This window comes from Dasypus novemcinctus, chromosome X, assembly GCF_030445035.2.
Source record: "Dasypus novemcinctus isolate mDasNov1 chromosome X, mDasNov1.1.hap2, whole genome shotgun sequence".
Classification (NCBI taxonomy): Eukaryota; Metazoa; Chordata; class Mammalia; order Cingulata; family Dasypodidae; genus Dasypus; species Dasypus novemcinctus.
In genome coordinates, this window is record NC_080704.1 from 56,423,196 (window position 1) to 56,443,157 (window position 19,962).

General features: G+C 46.2%; 2 protein-coding genes across 5 annotated transcripts in view; both read left to right on the forward strand.

Annotated features, from left to right (window-relative positions):
• Window positions 1-4,100, forward strand: part of TBC1D25 (TBC1 domain family member 25) — a 45,029-nt gene extending 40,929 nt beyond the window's left edge. The window contains 3 exon segments of the mRNA XM_004464968.5: window positions 1,747-1,874; window positions 2,033-2,221; window positions 2,511-4,100. Coding sequence (XP_004465025.1) covers window positions 1,747-1,874; window positions 2,033-2,221; window positions 2,511-3,872 — 1,679 coding nt within the window. The 3' untranslated portion in view covers window positions 3,873-4,100.
• An 8,905-nt stretch (window positions 4,101-13,005) lies between these two features.
• RBM3 (RNA binding motif protein 3) lies at window positions 13,006-19,183 on the forward strand. Of its 4 annotated transcripts, none has more exons than XM_071212947.1 (7): window positions 13,006-13,158; window positions 13,767-13,886; window positions 14,052-14,158; window positions 14,802-14,907; window positions 15,001-15,094; window positions 15,502-15,587; window positions 15,875-19,183. In XM_071212947.1, the coding sequence occupies exons 2-6, from the start codon at window positions 13,784-13,786 to the stop codon at window positions 15,560-15,562; spliced, it is 471 nt and encodes a 156-aa protein (XP_071069048.1). In that variant the 5' UTR covers window positions 13,006-13,158; window positions 13,767-13,783; the 3' UTR covers window positions 15,563-15,587; window positions 15,875-19,183. The 4 variants fall into 4 exon arrangements, with proteins under 4 accessions (XP_071069048.1, XP_071069049.1, XP_071069050.1 ...); XM_071212948.1 differs by having other exon boundaries at window positions 13,044-13,158; window positions 15,502-15,583; XM_071212949.1 differs by having other exon boundaries at window positions 13,048-13,158; window positions 13,621-13,886.
• The last annotated feature ends 779 nt before the right edge of the window (window positions 19,184-19,962 follow it).

Sequence of the window (19,962 nt, forward strand, 5' to 3'; positions counted from 1 at the left end):
TCTCAGTTCTCCTGGGTATATACCTAGTAAAGAAGCCTCAAGGCTTATTGGTGACTTGGCCCTGGGGGCTGTGAGAGTAAGAGGCATCAAGGATGTCTCCTTTCTGATTTTAACAATTGAATAGAGAAGAGGTGCTGTTCATGCAGATGAGGAGCAGAGGAGGAGGTCTTGTCTGATAGTGGATCTTAGGCTCCCCTTTTGGTCACCTTCGGTTTGCAGTGCATGACCTTTGAGACATCCAGGGAGAAACAGTGACATCTACATGTAGTCTAAAGTTTACTTTCCCCTCAGCTTTTGGAACAGAATGCAGTGGACTCCATGGAAATGCCAGTTAGAGATGGCATTTGCCTTCAAAAGACAGTGGCTTAAACAAATAGAGATCAGTTTGTTCTTCCTGTAATGGAATTTGAAATTCGGCCACTGAGCATTGCTGGTGTTGGCCTAGCAGCAGCTCAGTGATGTCAAGGCTGGCATCTCTTAAGATTCGCTCACACTTTCCCTCATGGTTGCAAGGTAACCACTGCTGCTTCAGCCACTATATCACATTTGAGGTGGGAAGAAAGGGCACAAGGGAGAATAAGAAGAGAGACAAGGCATAGACTCCCACCGATGTTTCAAGGGCCAGAAGTAGGTAAAGTCCTTTATCTAATGTACATATCATGCCTGTTCCACAAATATTTTTCTAAAATATGTTTGGCTCTGCAGGAAGGTAAATAAGATTCCCACACATTGGGCCATTTACCAATTGTTCCAAACCTTTTTTCATCACCTGTAAAATGAGAATAACAATGGTTTGTGGGAGGAGAGCTGCTGTGAATATAAGATTAAGAGTGTAGGCTCTTTTTTTTTTTTTTTTTAAGATTTATTTTTATTTCTTTAATTCCCCTCCCCTCCCCCGGTTGTCTGTTTTCTGTGTCTTTTTGCTGCGTCTCGTTTCTTGTTTCTTGTTTCTTTGTCCTTGTCGTCAGCGGCACGGGAAGTGTGGGCGGCGCCATTCCTGGGCAGGCTGCTCCCTCCTTCGCGCTGGGCGGCTCTCCTTATGGGTGCACTCCTTGCGCGTGAGGCTCCCCTACACGGGGGACACCCTGCGTGGCGCGGCACTCCTTGCGCGCATCAGCACTGCGCATGGCCAGCTCCACACGGGTCAAGGAGGCCCGGGGCTTGAACCGCGGACCTCCCATATGGTAGACGGACGCCCTAACCACTGGGCCAAAGTCCGTTTCCCAAGAGTGTAGGCTCTTGAGCCAGACAACCTGGGGTTGAAATTTTGGTTCTTTCATTCCAGCTGTGGGGCCTTGGGGCAAGTATCAATCTGACTGTGCCTGTTTCCTCATATAAAGAGTGACAGTAATAGTGTCTAACTCACAGGACTGATGTGAAAATTAAATGAGTCGATATTTGTAAAGGGGTTCAAAATGGTTCTTGTTCTTGGCACTTAGCACTTTGGAAGTGTTATCTATTATTATTAATGTTAAACACTTGGTACAGTGCCTGGCACATAGTAAGGGTCCAATATTACTTCAGATAATTACAATAGTACATGTTAAAGGCCACCCAGCCATTTTGTGAGAGGGTTACCACAAAAGAATTGCTAATGATTTTATTTTGTGTATGTTTTGGATAAAATGGGAAGAGGGAGTAGGAGTCATTCATTGCCCTTTGGGTGACCTGGCTTTGGTAGGGGAGGAACCTGGCCCTGAGGTCTGGGGTTCTCACCCCCCATGTTGCTTTTCCCTGTATGCCCAGGCCCACTGCTGGAAGACTGGGACATAATCAGCCCCAAGGATGTCATTGGCTCTGACGTGCTGCTGGCTGAGAAACGGTCATCTCTGACGACAGCTGCCCTGCCGTTCACCCAGTCCATCCTCTCTCAGGTGGTTTCAGGGAGCCTTGGGGCCCAACGGTGGTTGGAGGGCAGGGCCTACCTGGCAGTCCCCAGGAACCCCAGCACCCTGATTCTGAGCATGCTGATTGGCATTTGCCCCTGGCCTGCCTAGCTTACCAGTGGCCTCCTTCCCTCCTTCCTTCACAGGTAGGTCGCACCTTGTCTAAGGTCCAACAGGTACTGAATTGGTCATATGGGGAAGATGTCAAACCCTTCAAACCACCCCTGAGTGATGCTGAGTTTCACATGTACCTGAACCATGAGGGACAGCTCTCCCGCCCTGAGGAGTTGCGCCTGAGGATCTATCACGGCGGTGTTGAGCCCTCCCTGCGAAAGGTGAGCCTTCTTAGTCTCTCACCCCCCTTATTCCCTCACTCCCCCAGTCATTAATAGCTCATGAGACACACACAGTCTACCACATCGTTGCGGGGGGGGGGGTAGGGTATTCCAGGGCAGGAAGCTCACCTTCAGGAGGGACTAGGAGTCAAAGGTAGGAAGGGAAGGCAGACTTTTCAGGAGGAGGACAGCTGCCCAAGGTGGTGAGTGGTGGGTGGTGATAGATATACACTGGAGTATGGTGGCTCATCTGTAGAACCTCAGCCTCATCCCTTTCATCCTTGGCCAGGTGGTATGGCGGTATCTGCTGAATGTGTATCCTGATGGACTGACAGGCCGCGAGCGGATGGACTACATGAAACGCAAGAGCCGCGAGTATGAGCAGCTCAAGAGTGAGTGGGCCCAGCGGACAAGCCCTGAGGACCTGGAATTCATCCGCAGCACGGTCCTCAAGGATGTGTTGCGTACTGACCGGGCCCACCCCTACTATGCGGGGCCTGAGGATGGCCCACACCTGCGGGCACTGCACGACCTGCTCACCACCTATGCTGTCACCCACCCACAGGTGTCCTACTGCCAGGGCATGAGCGACCTGGCCTCACCCATCCTTGCCGTCATGGACCACGAGGGCCATGCCTTTGTCTGCTTTTGCGGCATCATGAAGCGCCTGGCTGCCAACTTCCATCCTGACGGTCGTGCCATGGCCACCAAGTTTGCCCACCTCAAGCTGCTGCTGCGACACGCTGACCCTGACTTCTACCAGTACCTGCAAGAAGCTGGTGCTGACGACCTCTTCTTCTGTTACCGCTGGCTGCTGCTCGAGCTCAAGCGTGAGTTCGCCTTTGATGATGCCCTCCGCATGCTCGAGGTCACCTGGAGTTCATTACCCCCAGATCCTCCTGAACATGAAGTTGAGCTCATAGGCCCCCCTAGCCAAGTGGCAGACCCTGGCTTCGGTGGCCACAGGGGGAGGCCTGTGCGACAGAGGCACATGCTGAGGCCTGCTGGGGGAGGAAGTGGTGCCTTCGAAGATGCTGTTGACCACTTGACCACAGCTAGGCAGGGACCCAGTGGCGGGGGCCGCCTCCTGAGACAAGCCAGCCTGGATGACCTCCGGCAACTCAGGAATAACATGGGCCCCAGGAGGGACCCTCTGCTCCAGCTGCTACACCCAGCCACTCTCATCAGCTCCAAGTCCCTCTCTGAGCCCTTGCTGAATTCCCCAGACCCACTGCTCTCCTCCTCTTCCCGCCCTGATTCTCCATCCTCCTCTTCTCCACCATCTACCCAGGAGGCCTCTCCTGCTGGCGATGTGGCTGTAGGATCCCCCTTGATGCAGGACCTGGGCTCCCCACAGGACTGTGGGAAGTCTCTGCCACCCCCACCACCACTGGGCCTGCCACCGCCACAGGAGTTTGGCCGGGGAAACCCATTCATGCTCTTCCTCTGCCTTGCCATCCTGCTGGAGCACCGTGACCACATCATGCGCAATGGGCTGGATTACAACGAGCTGGCCATGCACTTTGACCGCCTCGTGCGAAAACACCACCTGGGGCGTGTCCTACGCCGAGCCAAGGCTCTCTTCGCTGATTACCTGCAATCAGAGGTGTGGGATTCGGAGGAGGGGGCTGAAGCTACAGCCCCATCTTGATCAGGCTCCCTCTGTCATGCCACCAGCCCCACCAGATCTCTGTTCTACCATGAAGGCCTATACGTGAGACCCCAGCTCCCTGCCTGCCAGCCCTAGACCTGCCGGAGCGTGGGGCCCTTTCCCCAGGTCTGAGTGTGTGGGGCTCTGCTCTGGCACTGCCCTGTAGAGGCAACAGCCTCATTCTTTGTTTTGTTTTATTTTTAAACAACTGTACTTTGCACACATGAAGGTCACTGTGGTCTGTGTATTTATCTGCCCCCTCCCTGATGGAAGTGAAATACTTCTACTTGGTGGAGGGTGGCTCCTGCTTTCCCAGTGGTAGGACAGTGGATGCTGAGAATCAGTTCAAAAAGGTGAGACCAGTCAGGGACTGCTTGAAGGCCTGAGTCTGTTTATTGATACATCTGTCTGCCTATGAGGGTCTATATTATGGCTGTGAATGTAAGTTTTGCAGATGTGCCCCTTAATGTAAGTATTCCACTTAGAGGGATGAGAGAGAGTTCCTGGCTCAAAAAAAAAAGGCAAGTTTCCTTACAAAGACTGGGAAGTATGGACTAATTAGAGAGAAACATTAGACCAGCCACACCTGACATTCCACATGTCACCACTTTTAGGATCTAGATCCTCTCCAATGTCTTATTCACTAATGCTGGCAGCCCTGGGCAGGTATCTGCAGCTCCTATCATCACTTGCTTAGGGGCCAGCTCGAGGAACTGTGGCCTTGCCACAAACCCATAAACTGGGTTTCTAGCTCATGAGCACCTATTTTAACCATTTCAGCAATAGAAACCATTTGTTTGCCTTCTCCATCCCACTGATGTGGACAGAGGAATCAAACCCTGATAAAACTCAGGTCCTGAAAGAAGTCGCCTACTTATTTGGGGGGTAATGATCAAAAGCGGCTCCTTTTCCCCACTATCGGGGCAGCAAGAACCCTGCCAGGGTGAAGAAATGATAAGCCAGAGGCAATTGTCTCTCTACCTCTTCCCCTCCTGACACCAAGGCTGGTGCATTACACCTAAAAAGACTGCCTCCTCTGTAAGTTGCTTAGGGTTTAAAGATGAAACCCCTATGAGAGGAATTATTAGGTGATATGAGAGCAGATAGGAGAGAGAACTACACTATTGTGGTATCTGGGACTGCCCGCCCTCTGGGTCATGTCCCCATGTATCTCTTTACCCCTCATATTCTGGGTGATTGACTTGACTAGAGTCTGGCCTCCAGCCTTTCCTCAGTACATTTTACCAGCCAAAACAGCTGATAACTTCAGGAGAATATAAACTCACAGCCCCCCAAAAACTAGACACCTGGGCAGTATAACTACCTCCAGAGAAAAATTAACTGGCTGTATCAGTTATCTATTGAGGCAAAGCAACTTATCCCAAAACTTATCAGCCTAAAACTGTAAATATTTATTATCTCTCAGTTTCTAACGGTCAGGAATCTAGGAGCAGCATAGTTGGGTGGTTTTAACTCAGGGTCTCCTATGAGGTTTCAGTCAAGTTGTTGGCAGCCAGGACTGCAGTCCCCTGATGGCTTGACTTGCTGAAGGACCCACTTCCAATGTGGCCCACTCACGTAGCTGTTGGCGGGAGGCTTTGATTCCTCACAACCTGAGGAGCCTCTTCATAGGACTGTTCACAACATATGATCTGAGTGAGCATGCAAGACTGTGACCAAGACAGAAGCCACAATGTCTATGATAACCTCAGAAATGACATACCATCACTTTTGCTGTATTCTATTGGTCAAATAGGCCAACCATGGTACAACATGGAAGGAGCTACACAGAAGATGAATACCAGGAGGTGGGGACCACTGGGGGTCATACTGCTCCCATGCTGGGTAACATGTAATATCTGAAGCAGAAGGACCCAGAGGAACTATTAGGTATGAATATGATAGTAAAAAAAGGAACAAAAAATATACTGTAAGTAATATGAAATGATATAAGATGTCAGAACTAAGTCCTAATAGTAATTGCAAAGATGCAAATGGATTAAACAATTTAAAACACAGACACCCTCAGTGAATTTAAAAAAAAAAAAAAGGCCAACAGAATACACACACAGGGAAACGGACTTTGGCCCAGTGGTTAGGGCGTCCGTCTACCATATGGGAGGTCCGCGGTTCAAACCCCGGGCCTCCTCGACCCGTGTGGAGCTGGCCATGCGCAGTGCTGATGCGCGCAAGGAGTGCCGTGCCACGCAAGGGTGTCCCCCGCGTGGGGGAGCCCCCACGCGCAAGGAGTGCGCCCGTGAGGAGAGCCACCCAGCGTGAAAAAGAAAGTGCAGCCTGCCCAGGAATGGCGCCGCCCACACTTCCCGTGCCGCTGACGACAACAGAAGCGGACAAAGAAACAAAAGCAGACAAAGAAACAAGACACAACAAATAGACACCAAGAACAGACAACCAGGGGAGGGGGGAAATTAAATAAATAAATAAATCTTTAAAAAAAAAAAAAAAAAAAGAATACACACACATAGATTCAGAAATGTTGATTAAAAAAGAGATATCAGACTAATAAAAGCCCAAAGAAAGCTGGTATAGCCATCTTGATAGCTAACAAAATAGAATTTAAGACTAAGATCACAAAGGACAAAGAAGGGGAAGCGGACTTGGCCCAGTGGTTAGGGCGTCCATCCACCACATGGGAGGTCCACTGTTCAAACCGCGGACCTCCTTGACCAGTGTGGAGCTGGTCCATGCGTGGTGCTGATGCGTGCAGGGAGTGCCGTGCCACACAGGGGTGTCCCCACGTAGGGGAGTCCCACGCTCAGGGAGTGCACCCCGTAGGGAGAGCCGCCCAGTGTGAAAGTTCAGCCTGTCCAGGAATGGCACTGCACACACGGAGAGCTGACACAACAAGATGACGCAACAAAAAGAAACAGATTCCCATGCCGCTGACAACAACAGAAGCGGACAAAGAAGAACACGCAGCAAATAGACACGGAGAACAGACAATGGGTTGGGGGGGAAGGGGAGAGAAATAAAATAAATCTTAAAAAAAAAAACAGGACAAAGAAGGACATATACTCAAGTATACAATAAGGAAGCTATGTCTACCATAAACACATGCATGTACTCCTAAGAAGCCCTGAACAATACATTTTTTAAAAGTTGATATAGGGAAGCAGATGTGGCTCAGGCAACTGAGCGCCCACCTACCACATGGGAGGTCCCTGGTTCGGGTCTCGGTGCCTCCTAAAGAAGATAGTGAGCTGGCATGACAGACAACCATGGCAAGCTGATACAACAAGATGACACAAGAAAACAGGAAGCAGAGCTTCCCAGTGCCTCCTAAAGAAAAAAAAAAGCAAGACAGCAAGTTCACGTGACAAGATGACACAACAAGAGACACAAGAAGAAAAAATATGAGAGACACAATAAAGCAGGGAACAGAGGTGGCTCAAGTGATTAGGTGCCTCTCTCCCACATCAGAGGTCCCAGGTTCAGTTCTGGACAGGACACAGCAAGTATAAACAACAAGGGAGTGGGGAGAAATAAATCTTAATAAAGATATATATGTGTATGTGTATATATGTATTTATATATTACACACCTATCTAACCCTTTGCTTAAATACAGAAAACTTCTAAAACCTTGCACTTAACAGTTACAAAAATAGATCAAGTTAGGGCACAAAGAAAGTCTCAATAAATTCAAAATAATATTAAACATTCTATGACCATGATGTAATAAAATTAGCAAGTAATAACAAAAAGCTTAAACATTTTTGGCAACTGACATTACTGAACTTGGGTAAAAGAAGAAATCATAAAGGAACTTTAGAAATATTTAGAGCTAATTTAGAGTTATGTATCAAAACTTGTGGGACACAGCAAAGTCAGTTGTAGAAGAAAATATATAGCTTTAAATACATTTATCAGGAAAGAAAAAGTTTGGAAAATAAATTACCTAAGCATTCAAGTCAAGAAGCTGGAAAAAGAGCAGAGGAACAAACCAAAAGATTGAGGCATGGAGAAAATAATATAAGGAAGGAAATAAATGAAACAATAAAAATATAAAGAATAACAAAATAAAAAGATGTTTCTTTTAATAAGATCTCTTGGGAAGCTGTGGCTCAAGCAATTGGGCTTCCACCTACCAGATGGGAGGTCCTGGGTTCAGTTTCTGGTGCCACCTGGGGAAGGCGAGCTGATGCAACAACGAGACACAAGGAGGAAAGAATGAGAGACCCACCAAACCAGGGAGTTGAGGTGGCTCAAGCAAGTGAGCACTTCTTTCCCACATGGGAGGTCCCAGGTTCAGTTCCCAGTGCCTCCTAAAGAAAAGACGAGCAGACACAGCACACAGCAGATGGACACAGAGAGCAGACAGCAACCTCAAACAACAAGGCGGGCAGGGAAGAAATAACTCTGCCAAGACTGCTTTAAAAGTGAAAAATACAGAACAAAAAGAGGGGGAAATTACACAAAAAGAGGCTAAAAATTGTAAGCTGTTACACTTGGAAGCCTAGAAGAAATACATATGTTTCTAGAAAAATAAACTGCTCAGGTTGATAAGAAATCGAAAATATGAATATACCAATAAATTTTAAGAAAAATTGGAATGATAGTGAAAGGCACCTTGTTTCTCTGTAACAAAAAGCTTCAGGCCCAGACACATGGTTTTGTAGGTGAAGTTCTGTCAGACTTTCAAGGAAATGTTAACACCCATCTTATACAAATTATTCCAGAAAATTAAAAAAAATAAAAAAGCAAAAGCTACCAGCTCATTTTATGAGGCTAGGGTCATCTTGATTCTAAAACCAGATAAGGAAAATCCAAGTCAATAAAGTTATAGACTCATTTCACTTATGAATATATATGCAAAAGTTCTAATATTAGCCAGCTGAAAGCAACATATATTTTTTAAAATTACAAATAGGATTTATCCCTGGAATGCAAATATGATTCAACATCAGAAAATTCATGAATGTAATTTACCACATCCATAAACTAAAGGAGAAAACTTATATGATAATCTAAAAGTGAAAACAAATTGGATAAGATTCTGTACCTGTTTATGAGATTTAAAAAGTAACTATTGGGAGGTGGATATGGCTCAAGCAATTGGGCTCCTGTCTACTATATAGGAGGTCCAGGGTTCGATTCCAGGGGCCTCCTGGTGAGGGCAAGCTGGCACAAGTGGAGAGCTGGCACAGCAAGATGATGCAACAAAAAAGAGACACAGAGGAGAGACAATAAGATGCGCAGCAGACCACAAGAGGTGGCGCAAGAGATTGAGCACCTCCCTCCCACTCTGGAGGGTCCCGGGATTAGTTCCCAGTGTCACCTAAAGAGAAGTCAAGCAGACAGAAGAACGCACAGCAAATGGACATGGGGTGGGTGGGGGGTGGAGGAATAAATCTTTTAAAAAATAAGAGTAGGCAAGAACTTACTCGAAAAAGGTTGTGTGACAAAAACTTAGAGCAAATATTCCAAAAAGAGACATTTTAAATGCATTTTCCATTTAAGATCAGGAACAAGACAAGGATGTTCACTCTTAATACTACTATTTAATATAATACTAGAGGAACTGGGCAATGTTGTAAGGCAAGGAAAAGAAATAAGGTGTAAGTTTTGGAAAGAATTTATAAAAGTCACTTGCAGATCAGCTACCTAAAAGAACCAACAGAATCAACAGAACAGCTATTAGAGCAAATAATTCAGAAGCTTGCCAGATACAAGATCAATCAAATGCATTTCCCTACACTAGCAGCCACCAACAGGAAAATAAAGTAGGAACAAATTTAACCAATACAAAAGACCTCTATTAAAAATTTTTTTAAAATTCTAATAACATCTGAATAAAAGGAGAAACATTTCTTGCTCTTAGCTGGGAAGACTTGAGTAATGTATTAGTTATCTATTGCGTAACAAATTACCTCAAAACTTATTTATTGGCTTAAAACAAACATCTCAGTTTCTAAGGATCAGAATTCTGGGAGTGGCTTAGCTGGTTGTGGTTCTGTCTCAGAGTCTCTGATGAGGTTACAGCCAGGATGTGGTCAGGGCTGCAGTTTTCTGAAGGCTTGACTGGGACTGGAGAATTCACTTCCTAAGAAAGCTCACTCACATGGCTATTGACAGGAGGCCTCAGTTCCTTGTCATCTAGGCAATTCTTGAAGGGAGCAATATCAAAGAATTCGTGGACATACCTTAAAACTTCTACAGGTACTATTAAGGTGCTATTTCTCCTTAAATCTACAAATTCAATGCAATCCCAATAAAACCTCCACTACTATTTTTAGAATTACAATGAACTTACATTAGAATTTAGAATGGATAATGGATCAGGGATATCTCAGAAAACCTTCAAAAAGGAGTTTTGGGGGAAGTGGACTTGGCCCAATGGATGGGGTGTCTGCCTACCACATGAGAGGTCCATGGTTCAAACCCCGGGCCTCCTTGACCCATGTGGAGCTGGCCCACGCGCAGTGCTGATGTGCACAAGGAGTGCCCTGCCACGCAGGGTTGTCCCCCGCGTAGGGGAGCCCCATGCACAAGGAGTGCGCCCCGTAAGGAGAGCCGCCCAGCACAAAAGAAAGTGCAGCCTGCCCAGGAATGGCGCTGCACACACAGAGAGTTGACACAACAGACGCAACAAAAAGAAACACAGACTCCTGGTGCCACTGATAAGGAAAGAAGCGGTCACAGAAGAGCGCAGTGAATGGACACAGAGAGCAGACAACTGGGGGGGGGGAGCGGGAAGGGGAGAGAAAAAATGATATCTTTAAAAAAAGTTTTGGGGTATGGATGTGGCTCAAGTGGTTGAGCACCTGCTTCCCATGTGGGAGGTCCCACATTCAGTGCCTGGTACCTCCTAAAAAAACAAACAGCAAGCAAACAAACGAGGGAACCAACTCAAGGGAGCCAATGCGGCTCAGCGGTTGAACGCTGGCTTCCAGTTTACAAGGTCCCAGGTTCAATCCCCAGGGCTGGTAGCTCAAAAAAAAAAGTTTTGATGGGGACTTGACTCACTAGATATGAAGACACTAAAGGCTGTGATGATTGAAAAAAAATTTGGCCCAAGAGCTGACAAGTAGACCAATGGTGCAGGAAAAAGAAAAAACAGCTCAGAGACAAAGCCATTTATCTATCTAACAAAACTTAATATATCATCAAGGTTGTACCAAAAAAAGAGATGGCTTATTAGAAGGCAATGGGAAATCTACTATCTCCCAGATCCCTATCTCACATTACATACAGGGGTGGACTGTATAGATTAAAGATGGAAATGTGAGGGCAAAACTCTAAAGTTAACAGAAAGGTAGGAGAACATTTTTGTGTCCTGGGAGAAGAAAAGGATTTCTTTTAAAAGCACAGAAGCACATAAGAGAAAATGTTTTATTATCTCACAGATCTTTTATTTAACTAAGGATACTACTTACAAAGTTAATAACATATCAATGTGGGAGAGGCTATTTGCACTTTCTAACACCCACTGGATTACTAATTAGAATATGTGAGGAATTCCTGAAAGTCAGCAAGGAGAGGAATATGGGGATTTTATCAGTAGGAATATGGGCAAAGGATATGAACAGACAATTGATATGATGAAACCCCAAATTGAACAAGTACATGAAGAGATGCTCAAAATCATTATCAATAAGGGAAATGTAAACTTAAAAACTAACTATGTCTTTCCACCTATTAGACTGGAAATTTTTAGAAAGCTAGATAATGCTAAGTTTTAGCAGGGACAGGAGAATTTAGGCACCTTCATACATTTTTGGTAGTGGTGTAGACAGTATAACGGTTAAGAAAATCTGGAACTACTTGCAGAAATTAAGTATGTTAACCCTTATGACCCAGCAATTATTTTCTGAGTATATATTCTAAAGGAATTTTCACACTGGCCTATAAGAGAACATTTACAAGGCATTATTTGTTGAAGAGGGGTGTTGGAGGCAACTTGAGTGTCCCTTGTTGGAAGATGGAAGGATAAAATGATGTAGTGGATGCACACCATGGGGTTTATTACTTAACCATTAGATAAGCAACAGATGGATTAGATGTACACATAGCAACACAGATGGCTTTAAAAAACTATGCTGGTTGAAAGGAAAAGAGTTAAAAAACAATGGCACTATATTTACTTTAAAAGCATAGACACAAAATGCAAATTGTATATGAAAATCACGCAAAAAAATATACATTAAGCACAATAAAATGGTAACTACAGGAGGACAGGAATGGAAGTTGGGCGTGAGAATAAAGACAGTAAATAAAATGAGAGGAGTTTTGCATGGAATAATGATAAGGCTGCACCCTGAAGCGCGGAGTATGATCAGAGCTCAGACGCTTTGAAAAGCAAACAAGTATATTTTTGTATGGGGCTCAGATCCCTAGGACTTTCTAAGACTAGTATTTTATGTGGCCGGTGTGAAATCTATTCAAGTCCCTTCTGGGGACAGGAGACCTGGATATGGGGAAAGCTACTCTGAGTGACTGTAAAAATCGCTCTGTGCATTGACATTTACACCATCTGAAGATTGGAGCATAATCCTGTTTCATAGAAGGCATCTCAGGTAGTCTACTGCCAGGGAAATCAAGGGGCTGGCTTCAGGAGGCTGTCAGATGAGGACTGAATGCAAAGATGAGAAAGTATGGCGCCAGAGTCCCAGGAATGAGAGGGTCTCACGACAGGCAATTAGATGTTGGGCATAGAGGAAAAAGGGTAGGGGTCAGTGGGGGGTCTGCTGTCAGGGACCGTGAATGGTGATGACATCAAGGATAAAATGTCAGCCCTCAAGGGGTGTGAGATAAGAGGACTCGAAGATGAAGGGGGAGGGGTATAAGAGGACGGTAATTATGTCGTCAGGGACCGGAGAGAAAAACTGTGATGGTGAGGATGACATCAGAACCAATGGGGGAGGGATGACGCTGAGGACAGTGAGAATGATGTCAGGGACGGTAAGGAATCGGGACCGTAGAGCAATCAGGCTCGTGAGCGCGAGGGATGATGACCGCGCGGCCCGTGGGGGGTGCTGATGTCAGGACGCAACAATTCCACACAGGTCGCCCTCATTCCCGGAAGCGAAAAAAACGCACTTCTCCTTTTGCTCTGCTGTCCCTCCCTCCCTCCCGTCACCCCTCCTCAACACCCCCAACTGTTGGCCTCGGCCAATGAACGCGCACGCCGGCGCTCGCGGACCACGTTCCGTGACGTGCGTCTCTACGTACGCTTTATCAAGCGTCTTCCCGCGCGCCAGCCTTCCCATTCTCTCTGTCCCTCGGCGTTAGCTGTTAATCAGTCTGCTTTATTTTCTGATTTCCAGGTAAGTAGCGTTTGCTGGCGGATTCCCTCACTTGCACCGCACCAGGCGAGAGCCGGTGCTGGGGGCGTGCATGAAGAGAGCAGAGGCCTCCGACACGTAGGCTTGAACTTCTGGGCGGGCGGGCCTGTGTTCGGAGGGGAAACACTTCGGTTGGTTGGAGGCCGACGTGCGGTATCCGAGTGCGAGGAATGCCGGGAGGGGTTGGCGGCGTAGGTGGCGGCGGTGACCACGCAACAGTCCAGACCTGCTTGCGCCCCCCCCCTCCCATGTGACCGCCGCCATCTTGTTCTGTGGGCACTTAGGGAACGCGAAGCTGTTCTAGGCTTGCGCGGCGGCGCAAAATGACGGGCGTGGTAGCTGGGGATGTTGTGGGCATGCGCGTTGGCGGCCCCCAAATGGCGACCTCACTGAATGAGCCCCGCTGATTCCCGCCTTTTCGGCCTTCCTCCCATCTTTCTTTAGTTACTCCTTATTTTGTTCCTCTTTTCTTTTCTTTGTCCTTTTTCTCTTCTCTCTCTCTGTCCTCCTTTCCCTTTCCTCTAACTTCCCTTTCTCCTTCCTCTCCCACCTCCACTGTTTCTCCCACCCTTTTCCTTATTCTTCCCCAGGACTCGAATTCCTTGCCATGTCGTCTGAAGAAGGGAAACTCTTTGTGGGAGGGCTCAATTTCAACACCGATGAGCAGGCATTGGAAGACCACTTCAGCAGCTTCGGGCCTATCTCGGAAGGTGAGACAGGGAGCAAACAATGATAAGGGATGCGGGGAAAGGAAGCCTGATCACTTTCTTTCCAGGATTGGTGGGGGGAATTCCTTTTTCAGGCCACGCCTTGTTCCCTCCCCTTTCTGGTGCTGACTTATCCACATGTCTCCATCTGCCCTTTCCATTACCCAGTGGTCGTCGTCAAGGACCGGGAGACTCAGCGGTCTAGGGGTTTTGGCTTCATCACCTTCACCAACCCAGAGCATGCCTCAGATGCCATGCAGGCCATGAATGGAGAGGTGAGGCCTCTTACCTGCAGAGGAGCCCTGCCTCCATCTGCCACTTCCTCCATTCTTCTGTATTTCCCTCTGTCTGCCAGGGGCAGCGTGGCCACCAGGCCCCGCAGTGCCCACTCATGGGAGCCGTGACTGCCTTCTGTTCTAGGGGGTGGAGGGCAGCGGCAGACTGAGCCGGGCTGCCTGGGAGGCGACGACTGGTCCTGCATGAGGCCGAGAAGCCACCCGTGGATGGTTGACCTGCCTTGGGCTTAGGTAGTAGAGTCTGCAGACCTGCGGGCCTGGCCCGGAGAGGACCTCGTGAGTCTTCTGGGATGGACTCCGAAGCCTCATACCAAGAGCGGTGTCTATAGCCCTAATAGTCGGGCAGCTTAGAGGAGTGGGGAGGAGAACTCAGCCTGAGTTCAGTCAAGATGTAAGTAGTTGCAGGGGGAGCACGGTGGATCTAGGTCATTTTGTGGGATTCCATACCTCCTGATATAACCATTCTGGTCAAAGGAGCTTGTTCTGGAATGTGGCACCCAGAACCTATTGCTTAGCAGGAGTTTCTGGGCTCCTTTGCCCACCTGCCCTTGCCCATTCTTCTTTCTCCACTGCCCCAACTGACCACCAACCCATTCCCCTTATGTCTCCCTTCCACACCTAGTCCCTGGATGGCCGCCAGATCCGTGTGGACCATGCGGGCAAGTCAGCCAGGGGAACCAGAGGGGGTGCCTTTGGGGGTCATGGGCGTGGTCGCAGCTACTCTCGAGGTAAGCGCTTTGGTAGGTTTGATCATGAGGGGATTACCTGTTAGTGCCCTCTCTTAGGATAACTGCCATTCACATATCTCTTATCTGCTGCAGGTGGTGGGGACCAAGGATATGGGAGCAGCCGGTATGACAGTCGGCCTGGAGGATATGGATATGGATATGGCAGGTCCAGAGACTATGGTGGCAGGTGGGTAGCCAAGAGGTTGAGGCACTATGGTAGGGTTGCTTCTCCTTAAGAGTTCAGATTGAAACCGAGTTTTAATCCCCAGCTCTAATCCTAGCTGTACAACCATGTACAACCATGACAAGTTGGTAAAACTGTGTTAATTGTATGGTCATATAATTGGTGGGATTAATATATATTTTGTTATGTTGACATATAACTGTTTTGCATTGGTACTTACTGTGATTTATATGTGAATTGTATGATATGTAACTGATTTCTGTGGTTTGTGTCTTTATCCTGTTTTGTGTGTATGTAAAGTTTATGCTGTAATATATATCATTCTGATTTATAATATGAACATATGATATCTTTAATATTATCAGCAGTATATAATATATTCCTGTAACACAACTGTATTGTTTCCCCAGAAACCAGGGTGGTTATGACCGCTACTCTGGAGGAAATTACAGAGACAATTATGACAACTGAGATGAGGCATGCACACATAATGTAGGTGAGACTTGTATATTCTTGTCTCTGAACAGATTTCTGTCCATCCAGCCCTGTCATGTTCCTCTCACCCTTTTTTCTCCCATGTTCTCTCAGATGCATGTTAGGATGATGAGGGTGGGGAGGGGATGCTAAAAACCCATCTCCCCTGTAATCCTTTATTGCTTAACGTGGAGAGGAGGTGAAGGTCTGTCTTATATAGCCTTTTGCATCTTTATCGACATTGGGAGGTGAGCATGTTAGTCTGTTCCTTCCTAACATCACAATAATCCCCATTCTTACTATTCTCAGATACACAAGGAATAAAAATTCTTCTGATCCAGCATCGTCCTTCCAAATGGCTGTATTTATAAAGATATTTGGAGCTGCACTGAAACGTCTTTGTTTTAGTACATCAACTTCTATTTTTGAATTGAGCTCCCAGGGTAGCCTGTCAAAGACCTTTTAAAAAGCTCCATGTGTTTCAAAAGTTTTCCCTTCCATTTAAAGACAAATTCTGGGACATTGTAAAGTCTGGGTATTTTTCTTTTGCTAGTTTTTTATTTTGGGCTCTCAGGATTATTGGTTCTGGCAAAAAAGTTTGGTCAGGAAGATATTTTTTTAAATTAATGTGCATCTAGGGACATTTTAAAAATTTGTACACAATGTTTTCTTAACACAGTTAGGAAGCAGTTTCTGAACGTACCTACAAGAAATCTCCATCAAGAACATGATTGCTAAAAGATGTTTTTTACTCTGTGTTATAAGACTACCACCCTGATTATATAGAAGAGCTTCTTTAAAATGTTTGTGAATGTCATCTTTTTTAATACTGGAAGAAAGAAATATTCTGTTGTGTCTCATAGTGTTTAGGATGTCCTTCATGGAGCTGATTAAAAAGTTGGAATTTGAAAACAAATCAGAATTGACAGTGCTGTTTCCTTACTAAACCAAGTTTACAAACTGAAAAATAGATCAGGAGGGAGGGAGACTTTGAGAAAAGAATTTGGTGGAGGGAGTGGGAAAGGGAGGTGTGGGCAAGGAACTCCTGAAAGGGTGTAGTTTTTGAGATTCAAAGTTTGTCAAACTTGGAATTGGTTTGGGTGTACATTGAAGTCTGAAGCATACAGGCAGAATGTCCCCTTATGGCTGGGATTGGGTTTCCTAAAATGGTCTTTTGGTCCCATTGTCCTAATTAGTGTCTGGGAATCAGACTGCTTGGGTTTCAACCTCCCTAGCTATTCTCAGTATCCAGAGAATACCCTCAGGATTGTTTTGAGAACATAAGGACCTAATGTTATACTGTGAGTTAAACCTTGCCATAAATGGAAGTGATTCCAGTTCCTTTGAAGACATGGGGGTGGGAAGGAGCTTATTCACCTTTGTGAGGGTTGTGGGCAAAACCTGGTTTGAAAACCGTTATGAGCTCAGACTCAATTCAGATTCCAGGATTCAAGTCCAGTCTATGCCACTTACCAGCTGTTTGACCTTGGTGAGTCTTAACACTCTGCTTGCCTTGGCCTCATCAGGATTACCCGTTACAGTTTCTGTGGAGGGTTAAGGTAATTTAATAGGCATATAAACCTACTAAACAGTCTGCAAAGCTGTTAGTCATAGGGCTTCAGTTTTGCTGCCAGGGTGGCAGTGGTAGCCCTTAGTCTGGTTTTGCACTTCTAGCTAGTCTTAATTCCTCAGTTTTCTTTTTAGTCATGGTTCTCTATATTGGGGCCCCATGGGCTTTATCTAACTCGCTTGGTTCCAGTTAGGAACAGAAAAATCAAGTGACATCCATGGCTTACACCTGGCTCATACCTAGCAAAGACCAGTTTGAACGTTCCAGGATGTTATTCTAACCTGCCTTTTTCCTGGGTTGTGGGTCTCTGTATTAAGAGTCCCAGTCTGAGTCTTTATCTCCTGGGTCTCCCAGTTAGCTGGGACAGGCCCCAAAGATCCTTCCTCCCACCCGAACAGTTACGAATTTGCTTTGGCAGGTGGAGACTCAAGAACTCAGACTTCTGCCTCACCCACTGAGCCAGGCCCAGGTTAAGGGGCATTGTGGCTACCCCCGCCAGGTGGGTACTTGGTTTTAGGAGGTGTTCTGTGCTGGGCCTTTAGTGAGCTAATGCAGTTTGAATTGGCAGGACCACCATTAGTGCCTTGTAGCTGTCTGGAGGTGGAGAGGGTGGGTGGGCTTCTCTGCTCCTTACCTCCCAGGAAGGAAAATGTCACCCCTGGCGTGGCTTGAGCTACATTTCTGCAATATGACATTTCCCCTGGTGGGATCAATAGGACGTAAATAGCCTCATAATCCTATACAAACAATTCCATCAAGTGTTCTGTGGTGGTCTATCTATGAGAGGCCCAGTTACTTACAGTTTATTTGCTCCAAGGAAAAGGATCTGAAGGAACCACGCTTGGTTTTCCATGGTGCCCACAATCCCTGATGAGTAAAATTCCAGATTTGAAGCCCAAGGATGAGGCTTAAAGTGCTTTGGTTTGACCAGAATCTTTACTAATATTTCCAGAGAACCCACTGAGACCAGAAATTCTCACACTCAAGGGTAGTCTTAGCGCATGTATCCCAAGGCCTGAGCATCAGACCAAATACCTGGCCTGCAAATTCTGTATTTTCAAGCCCTGGGTCTTGTCTATACCAAAAACCTTTGACATCAAATATTCTTTTTCAGACCTCTCCCTCAACCCATTTCAAGGTCTAAAATTCCAGACGTAGTTTTCAAATCTCAGGTCCTGCCATGTGGGCGGACATCGGTTCACAGACTTCCTAGCTTCATTTCTTTCGGTTTCAACATCCATAAACTGGGATTAACAGTACCCATGTCACAGGGATTTAGCATATTAAATGATTTAGACTTGCAAAATGTTTGGAGCAGCAACTCCCAAGCCCTTGTCTCCCGTCCTGGATTTAGTGATGTGTGAAGAACTTTTTTCCAAAATGCCTTTTTAAAAACATACGTAAGTTGCCACGAACCTTCAGGCATCTTAACAATCGGGAACCATTGTTTCTACCACTCTTACCTGCTTCTCAAAACATGATTGAGTCCGAACCCAGCTGCATTCCACTTCCAGACCAGACTCCCTGGGGTAACATACAGGTCCATAATCCAGAATGCAAGACAGAAAAACAAGTTTTCAGATTTGGTGGCAAGAGCTGACTTAAGGTTGTTTTGTAATCTTTTCCCACAGGGTGTGACAATGATAAAAGTTACTGCAGAAATACTGGGCTAGTGTTTGGATATAGGGAGCTGCCCTAGACCATCTGGGGAGCATATTTTCCGTAATACACAGTGTGTACATAAAGTTTTGTAATAGTTTTTTAAAAAAAACACTTTTCTGATATGTTGTCAGAGAGGAAAATTTTGAAACTCAGTTTTAAGCTTTCTGTAAGCAAAATGCATCTCCAGTTGCAATGGAAAGAAAAGCTTTGTACCAAGTGCTCTGTATTCCTTTTTAACACTAAAATGATTATGGAGTTTACAGTTTGAAAAATGCTGTTTTATTTTTAATTGTTGAATCTGGGTGATGGGTACATGGAGGTTCATTTTATTATACTATTTTGTGTAAGTTTGAAGATTTCCATAATAAAATTTTAAGTGTGGTTTATTTGATCTCAGCACTTGAGTGGAAGTTGGGTAACCATCAGGTGTAATCTCCTAGGCTGCCCTGTACCTCCAAAGCCCTCTCCATAATGATAAGCATTTCTGCAGAGGCCTGAAGAAAGACCCTGTTGTTTTTCCGGCATCCGTTAATTAAATTGGTATTTCCCAGACACTGTTAAAACCCCTTCCTGCTTCACTTCCCTCATCAGCCTCAGGACCCCTCTGGCTCCTCCAGACCTTCTGACTATCCCTTTTTTTTTTTTTTTTTTTTTTTAAGATTTTTTATTAATTTCTCTCCCCTTCCCCCTGCCCCGTTGTCTGCTCTCTGTGTCCATTTGCTGTGTGTTCTTTGCTTGCATTCTTGTCAGAAGCATTGGGAATCTATGTCTCTTCTGTTGTGTCATCTTGCGTCAGCTCTCCAAGTGTGCAGCGCTACTCCTGGGTGGGCTGTGCTTTCTTCGTGCATGGCGGCTCTCCTTGAGGGACACACTCCTTGCACGTGGGGCTCCCCTATGTGGGGAACACCCCTGCGTGGCACAGCACTCCTTGTGCGCATCAGGGCCCTGCGTTTGAACCCTGGACCTCCCATGTGGTAGGTCGACGCTCTTATCAGTTGAGCCAAATCCACTTGCCCTGACTATCCCTTTGTCTAGCATCAGAGGTCCTGCCTTCCCACCAAAACCCAGGACCCCAGGCTCCTTGCTTGTGAAGTAGGGATAATAAAACTCCATTAAATGAGACATGGGGAACACATGGAACAGTGATACCTGCTGCATATCAGCT

Bases quoted from the DNA above. Each gene is read 5' to 3' on its own strand.
- RBM3 (XM_071212947.1), top strand. From the start codon at position 13,784: ATGTCGTCTGAAGAAGGGAAACTCTTTGTGGGAGGGCTCAATTTCAAC. The intron at 14,159-14,801 runs GTGAGGCCTCTT...TTCCACACCTAG, and splicing joins TGCAGGCCATGAATGGAGAG to TCCCTGGATGGCCGCCAGAT. The intron at 15,095-15,501 runs GTGGGTAGCCAA...TTGTTTCCCCAG, and splicing joins TCCAGAGACTATGGTGGCAG to AAACCAGGGTGGTTATGACC.